Consider the following 18,562-nt stretch of genomic DNA (forward strand, 5'->3'; position numbering starts at 1 on the left):
AAATCTATAATGGGAAAAAATAAAAAATAAAAAATAAAAAATAAAATCAAACCTTTTAAGTTAAAAAGACTATATAAAGCCTATATAATTCATCTTTGTTCCTCATTAAAGATGAATTAATATTCAATAAAGAATCTTTCTCAAAAACCTTTTGTTCTTTTCAATAAGTTTACACAAACATATTTTCATTTAATGTTGTCAACTTCAACCAAAATTCTATGGCATGGTTCATCTTGATTCTCATGATTTAGATGATCATTATTACAATCCATTAAAAAAAAAATTTGAAATTAAATAATCAAAAATAAATAAATAAACTCTAATAACCAAAACAAAAATATGAAAGAATAAAAAATACCAAAATATTAAATATCAAAATTTTAAATAACTAGAATGTGCATTTACTAATTTATAACTAAATTTATTTGATTTATTTGGTAAATAAAATAAAAATAAAAAATTTGTTTTAAATATAAATCCTATTTTACCATGGTTAATAATTATACTTGAAAATGATATTTCAAATTTTTCAACTAATAAAATAAAAGTATATTATTTATGTAATTTTTTAATGTTCAAATAAGAAAATATCTTTATTATTTTCCATATAATCATATTTGTAAATTAAAAAATATTTAATACACTTTAATATTATATGGAAACTTTAATGTACGATATATATGGAGACGTTGAGAATTTAATGCGTATTATATATGGAGACTTTAATACACGTTATATATTTAATATATGTTTTAATGATTTTGAAGAAAATTTAAATGAATATTGTGATGACACGTGACCATTTTTTTATATTGCATTTTTGGATACTGACTTTTTTACTTTCATTTACTAATTTATAACCAAATATATTTGGCATATTTAGTAAATAAAATAAAATTAAAAAATTTATTTTGAATATAAATTATATTTTACCATGTTTAACAATTATATTTTGAAAATGATATATCAAATTTTTTCCACTAATAAAATAAAATTATATTATTTATGTAATTTTTTAATGTCCAAATAAAGAAATATCTTTATTATTTTCCATATAATCATATTTGTATATGAAAAAATATTTAATACACTTTAATATTATATGGAAACTTTAATACACATTATATATGGAGACGTGGAGACTTTAATGCATGTTATATATATAATACAGGCTATATATGTAGATACATTTTAATTTATTATTTTATAAATATAATATTATATTTTTATCATAATTATATATTTTAACATTTTTATCTCAATTAAGGTTTTCTTAATCAAACGTCATATATAATATAATATTATAATAATAATAAAAATATAATTTTGGATACAACCAATAAAAAGTAAAAAATCTCATACATTTTCAATTAATTATTTCAATTCGAAATCATATATATGTAGATGCGCTTATATAATATAATATTATAATTAATAAAAGTATATATTTTTGAATACCAATTAAAAGCAAAAAATCCCATCCTCTTAAATAGTTGTTACTTTTAATACTGATTAATATTTTGATAGGGTTATAAATAATAAAGAGAAAAATAAGTATATTTTTTTAAAAGATTTTGGAGGGAAATTAAACAAATATTGTGATGACACGTGACAATTTTTTTATACTTACTCTTCTATTTTTGTATATTATATAGATATACGGTAACATGTAATATCATATTATATAATATTATAATAATAATAATAAAATATTTTTATGATATTATTTTTTTTTTATTCAAATAAGAAGATATCTTTGTTAATTTCCATATAATCATATTTGTATATATAAAAATGATTAAAATATATTTAATTAAGAAAAGTATATATATGCAAATATATTTTATGTATTTGACTTATTTGGTAAATAAGATAAAATCAAATATTTTATTTATTTTATTTTAAAATTGTTTCCATATGTAATTTTATCAATATTTTGATGGTTATGGATAGTTATATCAAAAACCAGTTTTATATATATTTGGTTATATTCATAAAAAGTAAGATAATAAATAAATAAATAATAATAAATAAAATAAAAATAAAAAATATATTTTTAGAGGGAATTTGAAAGAAGAATATGCTGACACGTGGTGTATATGGCTTTTCTTTTATATATTATATAGATATTATATTTTTGTCATAATTATACATTTTAATATTTTTGTTCCAGTTAAGGTTTTTTTAATTAAACGTTATATATAATATAATATTAAAATAATAAAAAAATATAATTTTGGGTAATCTCATACATTTTCAATTAATTATTTCAATTCAAAATCATATATCTGTAGATGCAATTATATAGTATATAATATTATAATAATAAAAATATATATTTTTGGATACAACCAATTAAAAGCAAAAAAATCTCATCCTCTTAAATAGTGGTTATTTTTAATACTGATTAATATTTTGATAGGGTTATAAATAATAACGAGAAAAAGAAGTCTATTTTTTTAAAAGATTTTGGAGGGAAATTTAAACGAATACTGTGATGACACGTAACAATTTTGTTATACTTACTCTTATCTTTTTATATATTATATAGATATGCGGTAACATGTAATATTATATTATATAATATTATAATAATAATAATAAAATATTATATTTTATGATATTATTTTTTTATATTCAAATAAAAAGATATCTTTGTTAATTTCCATGTAATCATATTTGTATATGTAAAAATGATTAAAATATATTTAATTAAGGAAATTATATACATGCAAATATATTTTATGTATTTGACTTATTTGATAAATAAGATAAAATTAAATATTTTATTTATTTTAAAATTGTTATCATATGTAATTTTATCAATATTTTGATAGTTATGGATAGTTATATTAAAAATTAATTATATATATTTGATTATATTCATAAAAAGTAAGATAATAAATAAATAAATAATAATAAATAAAAAAAATAAAAAATATATTTTTGGAGGAAATTTAAAAAAAATATGCTGACACGTAGCGCATACAATTTTTTTTTTATATATTATATAGATATTATATTTTTGTCATAATTATACATTTTAGCATTTTTGTTTCAATTAAGGTTTTTCTTAATTAAACGTCATATATAATATAATATTAAAATAATAAAAAAATATAATTTTGGGTACAACCAATAAAAAGTAAAAAATCTCATACCCTTTTAATTAATTATTTCAATTCAGAATCATATATATGTAGATGCAATTATATAGTATATAATATTATAATAATAAAAATCTATATTTTTGGATACAACCAATCAAAAGCAAAAAAATCTCATCCTCTTAAATAGTGGTTATTCTTAATACTGATTAATATTTTGATAGGATTATAAATAATAATGAGAAAAAGAAGTATATTTTTTTAAAAAATTTTGGAGGGAAATTTAAACAAATACTGTGATGACACGTGACAATTTTATTATACTTACTCTTCTATTTTTATATATTATATAGATATGCGGTAACATGTAATATTATATTATATAATATTATAATAATAATAATAAAATATTATATTTTATGATATTATTTTTTTATATTCAAATAAAAAGATATTTTTGTTAATTTCTATATAATCATATTTGTATATGTAAAAATGATTAAAATATATTTCAATTAATACAAAATTTTTTTGGATTTTCCTATAAATTTGATAAATCCAAAACAAAATCAATTTATGCAATATATATATCTATATATATATAAGCCAATTACCATGATGTTATATAAAACGTCAAGTGAACATCAACAATTCAAATTAAAATAGGTAAATCTCACCACCTTTAAATTATTATGGCTTTGCATACTATTTGGCATTAAACCGTCGCTTTTTCACATTATTTATTTATTTTTGTTTTTTAATTTTTCTGCAAACACTTTCTTTCTTTTTATTTATTTATTTTTTTTCCTGTGAATAATCTTTTAAGTTTCATCTGAAATCTAAGTCTAATTGTTTTAGGATTTTAAATTTTTTTTTTCCATTTCTTGAAAATTTTATTTGTGAAAAAGAAAAAATTGTAAAGATGATGGTGAGGAATGTGGTGATGTTATGCTGTGTGTGACGGTTATTGATCCCGTTGTTCTTTACACCAACCATCTTGGTAGCTTTCGAAGCTCCTCTTCCTATAAGCAACCTCTTCTTGTTGTTGCTTTTGCTTTATTTTTGGTGTGAGCGGAAAGGGAATTTTGGCAATTTTTCTCACATAAGGAAGCTTTAAATCTGAATCATCCGTGCCTATGGTTTTGAATTTAATGACTATAATTTTTTGTATGTTTTTGGATGGTATCATTTTTATATGGTCAGACCTGATAGCATAAAAATTCTATATATAGATACATATGATAAAAAATAAAAAATAAAAAATAATCCTGGATCATGGACTAAAATAAACTCTGCAAAAAGTTTACATAAAACTCTTTTATCACCCTGATCAAATTAAACTTCAATTTTATCACCCTGCTGAATACTGTTCTGAAGTCTACCAAAAACAGAAAAAAGAGAATACTATTCTGAAGACATTAATTCTTCACTACTAAGTATTACAAATAGTGTTGGTTATAGTTAAACCCTTGGCATTTTGGACCAGGAGATGCTGCAAACTGCTCCTTTCGTAAGAATCATCGAAGTTGTCCATTTCAACTTCTACAATGAAATGTCGCCAACATTTTATATGAGGTGATGCACAGCAAGACACATTCTCTTCTTTGACTGCAGCCTTGTTATGCAACTGCATATATTTAAGTTAAACTGTTAGTTCACATATTCGACAAAAATAAACAATTGAATCAGAGAATTAACTTTCCAATTTCAACAAATCAATCATGATCAAATATTTCTATAGCTTCAGCCCAAGAAATCTATCTGCAACACTAATAAATTTTATGAAGTTTAAAACAATACAATATAATTAAAAAAAAGCCATATTATAAAATAAATAAAAAAATAAAAAAACCATATTATTAAAAAAAAAAAAAAACATACCTTTAAATTTAAGGATTTCAAATATCTAAGATTACGATCGTCACGTAATATAATAGAAATAGTTTCCGGACAAGGAACAAGCCAAAACAACCCATCAACCAGCAGCACAATACTGTGTGTTCTGTTCCATGTCACTTCTACCTTCAGATGCTTGAGATCGTATAATGGAGGAATTATGGTCTCTCTTAATTTATCAGGATAAATCAATACCTTTCAAAAGTTTTTTTTTTTAAAAAAAAAAAAATCATGATCAGTCAGTTTTTGAATAATGAGAAAGACGAAAATTAAGCCAACAAAATTCATAGTAAATAACAAATCACAATACTTTTAGCTACATACACCAAATAGTTTATCAATTAATATGGCAAACGAGATGACAATATTATTATTCTATTGGTTTAAGGAAATTAATATTATCTAAAATATACACAAGTAAACTCTTAATAATAAGGTGAAATTTAATAAGATAACACGGCATTTTATCCCATCAGTTGGTAAACAACTTAATAATAAATAAATAAATAAATAAATAAAAAAAACATAGTAAAGTGGATAGCATAATAAAGTGGATAGTAGGTTTTTACCTCAGGAGAGATTTCATCCACAAGCAATCTTGCAGAATGATCAAAGCTTCAGAGGAAATCCCTAAAATTTCAAAGATAGGAATCGTCGATATTGGGTGATTGATCCAACAATAGTTGGGCATGAAACCTACAATTAGAGACGAGTACTGGAGGTGAAGACGGTAAATCACCACTGTAAGTAAATGAAACTAAATTTGGAACTTCAATCTCCAATTTAGACAAATTGTAGCATTCGAGCAACTTCAAGCTTGTTAGCTTCCTAGCGAAAAACTCAATATTTTGCAAAAAATTTCACGATTCCAGTTCCAAATGCTCGAGGTAACGAAATCTAGATATATTGTCACCAATCCATTTGTCTGTTACACGAGCACTTCTCAGTATCAAATTCTTGAGATATTTACTACTACAGCTGATGTTGAGAGCACCTTCAATAGTTTTTTCTATTAGAGTTTATGTGTCATTGATTTTTGAAAGTATTCATGTTTATATGACATTTTTTCTATTTAATAGATAATGTTTTAGATACTTTCTCGATAATGGATTCTGTTTAAAATGTTCTAAAATACCAATGTGTAATTTTTTATTTTAAAATTATATCTAATTAAAAAAATCAAAAATCTAGGCAGAAGTTATTTTTCTTTTAACAAAAATCAATAAAAATAAATAAAATACTGACTTAAAATATCTAACAGAGTTCTCAGAAGTAGACAGTGTCCGTCACAGTTTTTATTAGACAATGTCCATCACAGTTTTTATTTATTTTATTGCCACATCAAAACCATTGGAGAAGATTTTTTTAAAACATTATCTATTTATATGATGTAGTAAAAGATTTTTAAATAGACAGAGACCCATTGAAGATGATATGATGATATTACAATTACAATCCTCTAAATCAAACTCCAAAGATTCAAGTTTTGGCGCTGTAATGTTAATACTCTCTAGCTCTCCACAATTATCCAAAACCAGAGCTTTCAGATTATTATGATCGCTACTTATACAAATATTCTTCAGCCTTGGATGGTAATCCAGTTTGAGAGTCTCAAGCAAGTTCAGCCCGGAAACATGGTCTTGAAACCACTCGTCGGTAACAAAGACTGATTTCTTAATCTCTAAGAATTTTGGAAGCTTGAAAGTGTCGAGAGTGAGCGATATTTCGCAACTTTGCTAGTTCTAACTCATCAGATGACGAGTGTGAAAAGGATTCAAGACAAACCTGCAGATGGATGTTAATCCTAATCAGTTGGAGACAAGAATCCAATACTACATGCTTGAGTTTATCACCGCACAAGGTAACGGATTTGAGACCCTAGCAGCAACTGAGATTGATATCCTCAACCAATGGACAATCCAAAACCAAACTACTTCCATCCCCCTCCAACCCCAAATCAAACCCATAAATCTTCAACCTTGTCAAGTGTTGAGAGGAAAACAATGCTTTTGGCAAGGTGCAAGAGCTGAAATTCCCATTCAGATCGAGCTCTTTGATTTTGTTGTGTAATGAAAATTGTACAATCTTAGAAACCAGAATATTACTAATTATTGGACCAGAAAAACTCAACCTCTCAAAACAACAACAACAACAATTAGTATCGTTACTATTACTAAGGAATTCAAGAGACTTGTCCACAAAATCAAGGAATGATTTCTGATTACCAAACTTTCTGGAGTTTTTCTTGAATGACAAGAAATTGAAATCGAGTATTGGCGTGGATATTTTCAGTGCAGAGAAGAACTTCTTGGAAGCCAAACTGAAACGGGTTGCATCCTCCATGGTAAGGAGGGACATGATGGTGACGATCTTCGCTTCAGGCAACTCTGAGATCAGATCCATATCGGTTTTCTCTTCTACCATCTTTTTTTTTTTTTCCCCAAAACCTGGACTCATCAACTAATCGCAATCTAATTTACTCCATCACATAATATATATATATATATATATATATATATATATATACATATATATACAGTCTGTCTATGGTGCGGACGGTCCTCATGCGGACTACAATATTGGTGACGGTTTTTCATAGTATTGGTGACGATTTTCTAAGAAACCGTCGTTAATACTATGAAAAATTGTCACTAATACTGCGGTTCTTATGCGGACCGTCATCACCATAGAATTTCCGCATATATATATATATATATATATATATGGTAATAATATGCTTTTTTTAGTTTATGGTAATTAAAAGGATTAAAACAATTTTATCTACATTGTTCCAATTAGATTAGGAAACCATTATTTAAAAAAATTAGGAAACCCTCCAAAATAATAATAAAATTATGGTTAAATAGCATTTATGATAATAATAATATAGTTATGACTATCTAATTGTTTTCAATTTTTTATTTTGCTTGAAATAAATAAAAATGTATATATTATAGAATTTGATGAATTTTAATGGAATTTCATATTTTATAGAAGTTTATGAATTTTTATGGAACTTTATAATATAAAACTTGTAAGAATCTTTTAAAAATCTTTTGAATTGGGGCAGAATTTCAGGAGGAAAATTTTATTTATGTTTTGCCTTTTGGGGTCTGCTTCAAAAGAAAACAAGGCCTTTTCTCTATTCACGGGGTGTTTCACAGCAAGTTCTTCGCTTTCTGAATTTTTTTAACGAAGATTTCTCATGCTTCTAGATTTCTTTCTGAATAAAACACTACTGGAATTGCCTGAAGTCTTTTTATTTTTATTTTTATTTTTAATTTTCCAATAATTATAGCAACAGTGAAGTCGGTGAAAAATCCGATTAAATCCATACAAATTCATTAATTTTTAAAATTCTTTAAAGTTAATAATTTTTTTTGAATTCTTTATATTTTTATAAGAATTCAATGAACGTATATGTATTTTTTTTAGTGGTACATTTTAAAGAAATTATTATATTATTTATACTGCTTAAAATAATATCATTTACATATTTTTCTTTTTCTGTTATAATTTTCAAAATTTAAATGATTAAGTTGCAATTAATGTATTAAGTTGAAATATTCTTAATAAAGCAGGTAGTTTTAGTAGTTAAGCATCTTTATTTATTTTCATGAGAGCACAGGTTTGAATTACATAAAATATGAAAGATTTCGGATAGTTTGTAAATTAGATGATTTGTTATCCCCATAAAAGTCCAGGTTTGAGTTATACAAAATGAGAGAATTTTAAATAATTTGTAAATTAAGCTTTGTTTGAAAAAAAAAAAAAATCTCTAAAATAAAACTTTTTTTTTTTTAATGAATATCTCTAAAATAAAGCTTGAACAATATGAATTGGATAACATGCCAATAACTTACGAATTTTAACTATGAGGCCGGAGACAATAACAAGCTTCTGACGGAACAGCCCAACTGCTTGGGGTTCATGGTCAAGTATTGTATACACTCTACTGGCTACAGATTAATATGGTCCATCATGCCTCAACTATCAACTACAAAGCCGTGCCGCGCAAACGGCCTGCATTTTTTATGTTTTCGGCTTAAGTTTTTTTCTTTGACAGGTACACTTAAAAAAAAAAAAATTATTACATTATTTGCACCTTTCAGAATAATATTATCCTCGTATGCTAGTTATAATTTTCGTATACTAGTTATAATTTTCAAAATGTAATGGCTTAAATTGAAATTAATGCGTTGAGATGAAAAATTCCTTAAAATAAAACTTTTTTTTTTTATGTGAATATTTCTAAAATAAAACGTAGACTATACGAATGGGACAGTATACCAAAAACACTTACGAATTTCTACTAATGTGGTTAGAGCTTCAGGCCGGATACATAATAAGCTTATGAGTTCTGACAATACAGCCAATGGTCAAATATGGCGAACACCCTACCGTTTCCAGATTAATAAACTTTATATAAGCATTTTATACAAATTTTTTTTTAAAAAAATGTATTTCAGAAATACTATTTATTTCCTTTTTATTTTTATTTTAATGGGAACTCATGAATTTTGAGTCTTTTGATAGAGTCTCAATTGTTTAATTTCTAGAAATTTTTAATAAAATTTACTATTAGGGTCATACAGATCCCTTACAGAAGTTCAAACTAAGTAGAAATAATAATTGAAATCAACTTGGTTGTGGTTTCTCAATTTATATTTCTCCCTGCCGGATATAGTAAATTTACTTCCCAACAATTTATGCTCTGAAAATTAATAGAATTTAATATGACATCAAAATTGAAATTTGTAAATTAATTTAAATTTTCAAAATGGTAATTTAACGCTCCCAAGTCTCTGGCTAGAAAATTAGTGTTAAGTAAAAGGTAATTTTCAATCAAGTAGCATAAGAGACTGCATAACAGATATATATATATATATATATATATATACTAGGCATGATCAATGGGCTTCGCATCTTCACCCTAAGTAATAATAACATTAAAAATAGGGATATTAACATAAATACATTTTAAATTATACAATTATTTTTTCTAGCATTTCACACCTTGAAATTCCAATTTTCTTTTATCGTTGCACTCTTCTAATTCTAATAGATTTATCATATGATTGACATATAGAACGTAATTTTATATTGTTTTGAGTGTAAAATACAAAATTTTCAAATATAATATTTTAAATAATAACTATTTAATTTTTATAAAATTTAAATAATAATTTGTACATATTTTAAAATTCTAAATAAATAAAAAACATAAACACCCATAAAAAACATAAATTATTTATAAAATCTAAAAAAATTGAAAATTATTATTACAAGATATATTACTTTTATTTATTACATGTACTCTTTTATATTTATATTTATTATTTTGGAAAATGATACTACTTTTTTATAAAATTTTTATTTTTCCAAATAAAATAATTTAATGCATTTTCAAATTTTTTTTATTGGTCTTTATTTATTTATTCTTTTAAGATATCTACTTATGTAAAGATTTTTATTTTTATTTTTGAAAAATCAAATTTATAAATTTTTTGTTTTATTTTACAAACTTATTTGAAATATAATAGTATTATTTACTATTTTTTTTTTGTATTTTAATTAATTTTTTATTTAAAAAATTTTGCATTTTACATTCTAAATTATATAGAATTGCACTTTACATTCTTATTTTTTTACCATATTGGCCAGCCATATGATATGTTTGTTAAAAAGTTAACCCAAAAAAAAAAAAAAGGAAGTGCAACAGTGTAAGGAAAAGTAAAGTTTAGAGTGCACAATACCAATGCATGTATAGCTTAAGGTACATTGGTCGCAATATTCCTTAAAACCATATATTAATGATAAATTTTAATTAAATTACAAGATTAATATAATTTTTTTTTGGATTTTCCTATAAATGACCTAAATCCAAAACAAACTCAATTTATGCAATAGATACATAAAAAAAAATAAAAAATAAAAAAGCCAATTACCATGATGTTATATGAAATGTCAAGTGAGCATTAGTAATCCAAATTAAATAAGGTAAATGTCGTTGTGCTTAAATTATTATTGCTTTACATATTATGTAGCATTATTTAAATTAAACCAAGATTGAATTGGGGGTTTTATACATTCTTTAGGACACTAGTAATGGAATATTAGGTATTACATTTTAATTTTAATATTGTAACATCTTAATAGTGAAGCTCATTTTCTCAATTTACTTTAGTTTTAAGTTGTTTATGATTAACGACAATAACTATATTGGTTATTTATTTGGCTTATAATTTGTCCTTTTTTTTCTTATTTTATATTAATTTGATCATTCTTCTTGAAAATTATTTTAGCTACTGCCAAGATTATCTTCCTTAACCTACTCAACCATATAATATATTTTCCACTGTTTTTTATGTGAGTTTTCTAAAATATTCTTCTTTATTAAAGGTTTAATAGATTTCAAATAAATGATGTTAAATTATTCAAAACACATTAATCAAACAATATTAAGTTATTCACTACATATTAAGCAAACAATATAAATATATTGAGATTATAAGAACTTAGCATACTTTTGACCTTTATTTTTTTTTTTTCCTAATGATAGAAAATATATAACTATAATCATTCATTCATATGTAATATAATTTATATTCATGAATTATTTAATTGTTTTAAACTATCCTCCTTAATCAGTTGAATCATATGAAGTGAAATAAAATATATATATATATATATACTTCTTATATATATTGTAGATATTAAAGCATTGTAGCAAAATATAAATGGAGTTGGATAAATGCACGAGGCATCAAGAGAATCGGCATCACTAACAAACACTCTCTTGATAAAGGTCAACCCACATTCAGATAAGACATTCGTATGTATGTATGTGTGTGTGTGTATATATATATAATGCGATTAAATAAAAAGACTTAAAAAGCATATTATATCTATTTTAAAATCACAAATATGAAAGGCAATCATGTAAAAGCAAATTAATTAATTAGAAAGTAAGTAAAACATAATTACTTAAAAATTATATCATATCCATTTTAAACCACAAATATAAAAAGTAAATTTGTAAAATTAACACTAACCAATTATTATACAAGTTAAAAAAATAACACTACATAGGTATCCACTGAGGCTCTCTCCAAGTTTGACAATTCTATCTTATCCACTGAGGCTCTCTCCAAGTTTGACAATTTTCTGGCCTAGCCTTTTTAACCCCTCTCTCTCTATCTATTTATCTGTCTTATATATATATATAGACAGAGAGATCAGGTGGCTTGGAAAACTCCTTCCATCGTTGTATATGCAACATGACAAATATGGAGATATAAACAGGGATGGCCAAGGGCAGTAATATACAGTATTCTCCGTGTGTATATGTAAAGTATACAATTGAATAATTAGTTGAGTTTTCTGAATGCGGTAGTCAAAGACAAGGCAATTAGAAATTGGAAATTTGCAATTTGATGGGATATAATACTATTAATGGCACGGCCAAAAACTCACTGTCAGGGTAAGCTAGCTAGGGCCATCATCAACCGTCAACCACATATATACATATATATCCACACACACAGTGACAGACACAATTCCCGAGCTGGAGTTGGAGTCGGGCCCACAAACCCATGAATATGTGACGGGATCAGATTAACTTCCTTGGAGTCTCTCCAACTTGTGGTTGAGCTGCGTCCTCATCCACATTCCTTGTTCGCTGGCATTTTTCTATTGGCTGCTTGAATTTTGCTCATGCTTTGTCCGACTCAGCATCTCCTGTGTCCGTGGAGGGTCTCAATGGGTCCACGTATGCAATGGACTGTGACACTTTTGAGCCTATCAAGGGTGCAAAGTCTATTCCCAAAAAAAATAAAAATGTATGGGTACAAAGTCCCAACCCAAAAAACAAAAGAGTACGGTACAAAGTCCGCGAGTTGATGATGATTATGATGAATTTGCATTAAGATCAGCTAACTATATATTGCAATATCGCACTCAAACTAATCTAACTTAATGCTACTTTTGTGAATTAGTCCTCAGAATATAACAAATACAAAATTAATTATTTTCTAGTTACACTAAAGTGACTAGACAGAGCAAAATGAATCAGCATGCTTGTGCCGTATATCTAAGTATAAATTTAAATAAGCAAATTATATTGATTTGACTTCATATTCATGGTACTTATATAATAATTATAACCTTAATTTGTCATTTAGTAGTTTTTTTTTTTATATTAGAATTGAAAGATTCAAACTTTAAACCTTTACAACAAAAAGCTAATATATATATATATAATGAAATATCTATGGAAACTTATGTCATGTTTTATATCATATGATACATATTTCTTTGGCTAAAAAAAAAAACAAAAATCATATGATACATATTCTATATATTATTATGATATATTTTTCCTTAACGTGAATTTTATTTAATTTAAAATGTTAATACACAATCACATCATACAATAAATAATATATATATTGTAATGGATTGAATATGGTATGTGTATGAAGGTTACTTGATGAGTAGTAGTGAAAAGACAGTTGCATGATGATCACATGCAGAGGGATGTAGAAGTTGGTTTTTTCTCTCTGTCTACCAAAAATGGCAAAATCACACGACCATATACGCCCATAAACATAGCCCAAGTGCATCGCCATTCACGGGGACCATCACCACCATTTCAAATTTCCATACGACACGTGTACATCCGAATCTTTAGAAATACACAAAGTGGACCCCCTTATCATGTACTATTCTGGAAAAAGTGCCCCATGAGAAAAACGCGAGTGGTTCAGCAGACTATACACAGGCGAGTGAGAGGGGTTATAAGTGGACATCCACTGCAATAAAAATGGTTCCAAAAGCGAAAACAAAGCAGTGAAAGGGGTAGGGACCCAGTGTGGGGACCACTGATGCAAACCCCTAAAAACATAACCAACCACAAAGATAACGTAACAACTTTTCCGTGCCACTAACTTCTGCCACGTGTCACACCATGGATTCTTTTCCAAGCCCTCTAAGACGAGCTCTTCTCCCTCCCCCCCCACCCCCACCTTACTGCTATTGTCTACTACAGTTAGACCCCTGCTAGAGCTCCCAGCACTCACAAAAAAAAAAAAAAAAAAAAAAAAAACTTTTCGACTTTCAAAACTCGGTCGCTCATAAATATTAAACAAACGTGAAAGAAATATAAAACAAACAAACAAACAAACAAACAAAAAAATGATGGAGGAGGAGAGCAGCGACGCCGGAGCCAGTGGATGGGCACGTGTATGCGACACGTGCCGCTCCGCGGCATGCACCGTCTACTGCCGTGCTGACTCGGCATACCTCTGCACCGGCTGCGATGCGAGAATCCACGCCGCCAACCGAGTGGCTTCACGCCATGAGCGTGTCTGGGTCTGCGAGGCCTGCGAGCGCGCTCCAGCCGCTTTCCTATGCAAAGCCGACGCCGCTTCACTCTGCACCGCCTGCGACGCCGATATCCACTCCGCCAACCCCCTCGCCCGCCGCCACCACCGCGTTCCGATTCTACCCATCTCCGGCTGCCTGTACGGACCTCCGGCTACCAACCCCAGTGGAAGTCTTACGGCTACCGCCGCCGGTGGTGATACCGCGGATGGGTTTTTAGGAGACGAGACGATCGATGAGGAGGATGAGGATGAAGCGGCGTCGTGGTTGTTGCTGAATCCGGTGAAGAACAGCAACGGCAACAACAACAACAACAATCACGGAAATGGGTTTTTGTTCGGCGGGGATGCGGATGAGTATTTGGACTTCGCGGAGTACAATTCTTGCGGTGACAACCAGTTCGCCGATCCGTACAACCAGCAACAACAACAAAAGCAGCAGCACCAACAGCATTACGTTGTGCCGCAGCAGAAGAACTATGGAGGGGGTGATAGTATTGTGCCGGTTCAGTATGGTGAAGGGAAAACCCACCAGCTGCAACAACAGGGCTACCAATTAGGATTGGAGTATGAATCTTCAAAAGCTGCACACAGTTATAATGGCTCTACTAGTTACAGTGTAAGTTTTCTATATCATTTACTTTCTATAAATTTTAGTGGAAATTAATTCTTTATAGAAATCTGTTTATTTGGTTTTGTTTGGAATCCTGATAGTTGTGCGTTATTTTCCTGTGTGCTGACATGTTAGGTACTCTGTTTTCACAAATGCTCATTTGGGTCATTAAATTTCTTTATTATATACAGATTAAAGAGGCTTGTCTCAATATGGGTATTTTCAATAGCTTCAGTTTAAGCTCATGAAAATGCTTCATGTGGGTATTTAGAATTTCTAAACATTCATTAAACATATTATGTTCTAATTTTGGATATTAGTCTGGCCAAGTCAAGCTTTTGTACTTGTTTTTACCATGAATTTTGAGGCTTTTTCTTTGTACCTGATAGAGGCTAAATGTTTAAATCCTATCAAGTTTGCGTACTGCATGACGATCATGTAGTACAACTATGTACACATGTTAAAATCTGAGAGGTATCTTATGATATTTTTTTTTTATTTTTTATTCTGCACTTTATTAGCTCTTTTTTCATCTTTTCATTACCTTTCTACTTTAAAGGGCTGGAATCCAGCCGTAGACTTGTCTTAAAGTTTTTCTTTTTCTTTACCTTTTCTGCCTGGTCACATATAGACACCATCATTTTACACACCATCCCATTGCAGTGAATAACTTAAGCTGCTTTAGATTAAGTTCTGATTTCATAGTGATTAAATTTTAATTTAGATGCTTTTAGGGAAGTGAAACGTAGTTACAAAGACAAACTAATCAAACTGAATGAACATTTCAGGGTGGTCTGTGTCTATTTTTTATCATTATTCTAGCTTAATCTAATTGTGTCTTTTTCTTTGATTATGCACATTAGGTCTCTGTTTCGTCTATGGATGTTGGTGTTGTACCGGACTCGACCATGAGTGATATATCAATTTCACACCCAAGACCTCCCAAAGGAACAATTGACCTTTTCTCTGGACCTCCTATTCAGATGCCATCCCAACTTACTCCGATGGACAGGGAGGCCAGGGTTCTAAGATACAGAGAGAAGAAGAAGACAAGGAAGTTTGAGAAGACAATAAGGTATGCCTCAAGGAAGGCTTATGCAGAGACTAGACCCAGGATCAAAGGCCGTTTTGCTAAACGAACCGATGTAGAGGTTGAAGTGGAACAGATGTTTTCCACTGCATTAATGGCAGAAACTGGATATGGAATTGTACCGTCATTTTAAAAGCCAGTGACAACAGCAGAAGAAGAAGATTTCTACTAGTTTCTTAGTTGTCACTGTCACGCTATTACTGATACTGCATGTTTTCCAATTTTAAGTTCTCTAAATCAATGAAGTATATGCCTGATAATTTTTGTATATCTGTCTTTTATTTATTTATTTTTCTTTAATGCAACTCCTACTATTTGTAAATGCATATATACATTTTCAATTGAAAATTAATCCTTTGAAGTATAACTCAATTTTCCTTGGGATACCATTTTGTGTTGGTATAATTCTAACTCTTATAGTTGGCTGCAAATATGAAGGACAGCATTTTTGTTCTGCATTCTATCCCCAAGAAAAGAGAAAAAGAGTGCTGATTCATGTGCATACATCCTATGTATCGAACCCACTATTTTTGGGAATTTTAAGATTACTCCTTCAAGGATATCCTCTGATGCAAATAAAAATAAATAAATAAATTCAATGCTACTTTTTTAGCAAGTTGGGAACTGGCATATGCATATAAAGTAGTCATTGTCGTTGTTGTTGTTTCTATATAGTTTCTGAACTGCCATATCCTTCATTTCCATTATAAAGATAGAAGAGCAAACCAGTTGATTTTAAGATAATTTGAAGAGCTTGAGATACTTTCGAGTTAACCAGTTGATTTTAAGATAATTTGAAGAGCTTGAGATACTTTCGAGTTTATGCTATAAAATCATCCATAGAAAGGGGAAGTAACACTCTCACTTATTTCCACTATAATATTCCTCTGGGAGGCTGCTGCTTTCCAGAATATGTAGAGTTGTCATCCATATCTTAGTCATCTAAGCTCCTCCAAAACCTTCATTGCAGGAATCTTACCAACTTTAGAATCATATGTGTGTGTGTATAGATTATAAAAGTTTAATATCTACATTTTATCCTAGCAAAGCAATATCTTTTGAATTTTTCCATAGAGAGAGAAAAAAGAAAAAGAAAAAAGACTATTTTTGGAATGGGATATGAGTTTATATTAATAGCTCTCATGAAAAAAGGGCTACAATTGGTTTGCAGTGTTCAATGTAGAGCAGAATGCAAAGTTTGTGAGAAAAAAGTGGTAGGAAAAAAAAAAAAAAAAAGAGGAGAATTAGAAATGAACAGGCATAAAAAAAAAAAAAAAAAAAAAAGGGAGAATTAGAAATGAAGAGGCATAATATTTGGCTGTGATTCTAGATATGTGATGTATGCTTTGAGGCTGTGACTATGAAAATCAATCAGAACCCATAATCTTTTTTTCACTTTAAAGTCCAGGTTCTCACTGATCCCTGCCGGGACCCTGAAGTATCCATCTCTGCAATGCCATTTGTCAGGTATCAGTTCTTTTCCTCCACTCAACTCTGCAACTGTCAAAGCCATGTAAGAACACACTCACACCTACTTTCTCACGCCCACATCCACAGCCACACACACACACACACACACACACACACACACACACAAGTAGAGGATCGAGGTTTAGAATCTTATTTACATTATAGTGTGATACCATTCCACCAGTGACATCAAATCCTTGTATTTTTTTTATATGTGACCAAAAAAAAAAAAAAAAAAAAAGACATTGGTTATATAGATATACTCTTCTGAATGCTTATGAGAAAAGCATACTAATTTGCCTTTGCTTATGTCTTCTTGGAAGCAAAAAAATATCTTGTTATCTTGTTCTAAAGCAGAATGAGATGAATAAAGATATGATTTTATAGATTTATATGTGTTTTTAAGACAATATCATAAAAGATTGGAACAGAGAATAAAAAAGGTAGAGTTTATGGAGTTGGTCAAGTAATAGTTCACTAACCCGGAATAAAAAAAAAAGAAAATGAAAAAAAGAAGAGTAATAGGCGGTTAATGAAAAAAAGAAGAGTAATAGGCAGTTTAACGAAAAAAAGAAGAGTAATAGGCAGTCTATGTACTTTCAGAGAAACAATGCACAAAAAGGCTCAGCAACAAAGGGAAAGTAATAGGCACTTTTTCCTTGTCAGTCATGAATCAGCTGGCTTTTGTCAACATCTTAGACACAGTCAGCGGAATCTTGTTTTATTTGTCACACCTATAATTCCAGCAAAGATATTTGCATATGATTACCACCTGAAAAGTAAATTCAAAGCCCCATTTGTGGTTATTTTCCACTATAGTATTAGTTCTCAAAATGCCAAATTAAGATGATATGAACTTGTCAGAGAAAAAGATCTGTTAATCTCATCAAAATTACTTTACTAGCAAGTTATCAAGAATAATCACTCAAATAGCCAATTAAAATAAAATAAAATAAAATAAAGAGAAACCATTAATGGATTAGTGAAAATTAGAGAAGGCTAT

General features: G+C 28.3%; 2 protein-coding genes across 2 annotated transcripts in view; one reads left to right on the plus strand and one right to left on the minus strand.

Annotated features, from left to right (window-relative positions):
- Nucleotides 1-7,406, minus strand: part of LOC132803583 (putative F-box protein At3g58860) — a 64,407-nt gene extending 57,001 nt beyond the window's left edge. The window contains exons 1-2 of the mRNA XM_060816819.1: nt 6,938-7,406; nt 6,457-6,684 (exon numbers count right to left, since the gene is read on the minus strand). Coding sequence (XP_060672802.1) covers nt 6,457-6,684; nt 6,938-7,406 — 697 coding nt within the window. The remainder of the gene's footprint in view (nt 1-6,456; nt 6,685-6,937) is intronic.
- A 6,667-nt stretch (nt 7,407-14,073) lies between these two features.
- Nucleotides 14,074-16,456, plus strand: LOC107405905 (zinc finger protein CONSTANS-LIKE 2). The gene is made up of 2 exons (XM_016012995.4): nt 14,074-15,005; nt 15,863-16,456. Exons 1-2 carry the CDS (start codon nt 14,199-14,201, stop codon nt 16,220-16,222), a joined length of 1,167 nt encoding a protein of 388 aa, XP_015868481.1. The 5' UTR covers nt 14,074-14,198; the 3' UTR covers nt 16,223-16,456.
- The last annotated feature ends 2,106 nt before the right edge of the window (nt 16,457-18,562 follow it).

The sequence above is a fragment of the Ziziphus jujuba genome, chromosome 4, assembly GCF_031755915.1.
Source record: "Ziziphus jujuba cultivar Dongzao chromosome 4, ASM3175591v1".
NCBI classification, from domain to species: Eukaryota; Viridiplantae; Streptophyta; class Magnoliopsida; order Rosales; family Rhamnaceae; genus Ziziphus; species Ziziphus jujuba.

Coding starts and splice junctions, on each gene's coding strand:
- LOC107405905 (XM_016012995.4), top strand. CDS start 14,199: ATGATGGAGGAGGAGAGCAGCGACGCCGGAGCCAGTGGATGGGCACGT. Junction 15,006..15,862: donor ATGGCTCTACTAGTTACAGT/GTAAGTTTTCTA, acceptor TATGCACATTAG/GTCTCTGTTTCGTCTATGGA.